This window comes from Gadus chalcogrammus, chromosome 12 (genome assembly GCF_026213295.1).
Source record: "Gadus chalcogrammus isolate NIFS_2021 chromosome 12, NIFS_Gcha_1.0, whole genome shotgun sequence".
NCBI lineage: Eukaryota > Metazoa > Chordata > Actinopteri > Gadiformes > Gadidae > Gadus > Gadus chalcogrammus.
This window is the reverse complement of record NC_079423.1, coordinates 21,405,157-21,407,749: the sequence shown is the minus strand read 5'-3', so window position 1 is coordinate 21,407,749 and position 2,593 is coordinate 21,405,157. Positions and strand designations below refer to the sequence as shown.

At 44.5% G+C, this 2,593-nt stretch overlaps 1 protein-coding gene across 5 annotated transcripts in view; it reads left to right on the top strand.

Annotated features, from left to right (window-relative positions):
* The first annotated feature begins 1,313 nt into the window (after window positions 1-1,313).
* Window positions 1,314-2,593, top strand: part of hyi (hydroxypyruvate isomerase) — a 3,384-nt gene continuing 2,104 nt past the window's right edge. Inside the window, exons 1-5 of one of the 5 annotated variants that reach the window (XM_056604578.1) lie at window positions 1,314-1,393; window positions 1,534-1,633; window positions 1,853-1,964; window positions 2,169-2,283; window positions 2,527-2,593. The exon at window positions 2,527-2,593 is cut by the window's right edge and continues 12 nt beyond it. In XM_056604578.1, the coding sequence (XP_056460553.1) occupies window positions 1,858-1,964; window positions 2,169-2,283; window positions 2,527-2,593 (289 nt within the window). In that variant the 5' untranslated portion in view covers window positions 1,314-1,393; window positions 1,534-1,633; window positions 1,853-1,857. Of the gene's footprint in view, window positions 1,634-1,852; window positions 1,965-2,168; window positions 2,284-2,526 lie in introns of all 5 variants that reach the window. The other 4 variants (XM_056604577.1, XM_056604579.1, XM_056604575.1 and 1 more) reach the window with 4 other exon arrangements.

Below are 2,593 nucleotides of genomic sequence, written 5' to 3'. Positions count from 1 at the left end.
GCCGGGCTGCCGGCCGAGAACCGGGGTCGGGCGGCCCGCGAAAGTCGGCCTCGCGATCTTCCGCGAAAGTCCGTGGCCGACTTTCGCGATCTTCCGAGAGTCCACGGCCGGGCTTTGAAGCCCGCGGCCGGGCTGCAGAGTATAATTAATAAAATATGTACTAGTTAATTACAGAGAAAACTCTTACATTTGGGTTTTTCCAATCCTGTCACATCTTTTCGCCCTCCATCTTGTCTAGGATATTTCTTGATTTTCCGTTTTCTCGCAAGGTATTGTGGGAGCAAGTCACAACTGAAGCGCTTTGAGGGTGCCCATCGAATATCTCAATTTTGAGGGGATGTTAGCCCTCCCCCTACCCCTTAAGCTACCTTTAAACTGGTATTGGGACATGGCTCCACGGCGCGTGAACGCGCAACAGCGAGGGTTAGGGGGCTGAGATTTTGAAGAGAGCCAAGTAATGGGATTCAACCTTACTGTCCAATGCAACTCGGTGGCTCTGGAAATCATTGGCTGGAGTTTTTCGAGCCCTGCCCGTTCCACAGATGATTGACTTGTTTAATTTTCATGTCAGTACTTCTAACTCAGTGGCTGTAAGTGGGTTATGATAAGGATTTCAAGTAATTCTGCAAAAATGGCCAAAAAAGCGAATTCCAAACCCAACCTTTAAGCAGACCCGAAATGAAAATTGAGCCGAAGTAGGTAGGTGGGCGGTGCCAGGCTAGGGCTGACTATCCGGGGAAGATAAATCACGCTGCAATGGGTGAACAGTGTGATGAACGCATTTGAGAATGAGGTCTGTTAGCAGAGTCCCACTCCCACGGCGGAATAATAATTCTAATACATGACAGATAACTTCTCTCTTTAGCCGTATACTGGCGTAGTTTATTGTAAACCTCGAACGGACACCCGCTCTCCAAGAGCCAAGTGCAGAGAGGGAAATTGGAGTAAACATTCCTATATAGGCACAGGCATGGCGCAACAGCGCCTCCTTTTGGTTCTGAACAGGTAACTACAGTTACATGCAATCATACATCAACATAAATATATCAACAAGGTCTCACTATAATCGTAAACTAATTTGTCAATTCAGAAATAAATGTTGAGCAAATTGCTACCAGGCATGATGAGATGAGATAAGGCACTCTCCATCCGACTCTGTGCAGGCCTGGCCTATATATTGTGTATGAATTCAAACACCAAGGTTTTCAATAATTACCTCACATAATAAGGTGAACAAGATTTCAGGAAATTTAGATAATTTAATTTGATCTAATCTAACCTCCAGTACAGTAGGTGACGGTATAGCGCGCTGAACTTTGGAACGCATTCAACACCAAATCGGAGAAGAAGAAAGAATGGGAACGCCGCCCATCCACCAGGTGAATGAACGCTGGTATGTTTCCCTCTACAGGTAGTGCACCCTGCGATTCAAACATGTCGCGTTTAAAATTCTGTGCTAACATTTCTTGGCTGTATACGGAACTGCCCGATTTGACTCAAAGAATATGTGCTGCTGCATCTGATGGATTCAAGGCTGTCGAGGCGGCGTGGCCATACGATACCAAAATAGAGCACATCCAAAGAGCCAGGAATGACAACGGTGTGAAAGTGGTACTGATAAACACCCCCCCAGGTAGAGTTCAAACTGCTTATTTCTTCACTTCTTAACCCTTTATATGCTCGTGTGTGTGTGTGTGTGTGTGTGTGTGTGTGTGTGTGTGTGTGTGTGTGTGTGTGTGTGTGTGTGTGTGTGTGTGTTATGGAAGGTATGTGTTATGGAAGGTGTGTGATCTAACGGGAATGGTTCAATGGTGGTCTACTGACTAATCCTGAGTTGGACTATACATTCCAGGAGACATGAAGGCAGGTGATCTTGGCCTTGCAGCAGTGCCTGGACGAGAGGCAGAGTTCAGACAGGGCTTACAACTTGCTCTGAAGTATGCAAATGCATTGGACTGCAAAAGGTGGAGAACTAAGTCCTACTCTATGTTCTGATAGAATGGTAAAATAAATATATCAAACCAATTCATTCAGAAGAAAATTTTAAAAGTCAGTGTGACTTTGACCTTTGATCTGAATTCAAGTTGAACCATGCTGTATCAAGGTAAGTGAGTGAGTCTCAGGATTCTCCAACAGCTTCTATATAATGTATATTGTGTTATCCCCAGGATCCATCTGATGGCAGGACGGGTACCAGTGGGGTCTGACAGAGCAGAAGTTGCCAGTGAGATGGAGTCCACCTTTGTACAAAACCTCCAGTATGCTGCAGATGTCCTCATGAAGGTAAAGGATAAAAACATAGCTGGGAACAAGATGCACTGTTTAAGTCTCCTGCTGCAGCTACTGTATATAAGATCGGAATAAAACACACCCATCCACAATTGAAACCATCAGGGAATCTTTAGCTTTAAATCGTTTTATTCTGGTTGAGTAACTGTCGTCTGAAAATGATATAGCTATAACTGTAGCTACAACTCCAATGTGCCTTTTCATAAAGCCTCATAAATTATGATTCTACACTTTAAGGAGGGTGTGACTGGTCTGATTGAACCCATCAATACAAGGATTACAGATCCCAGATATTTCCTGGATT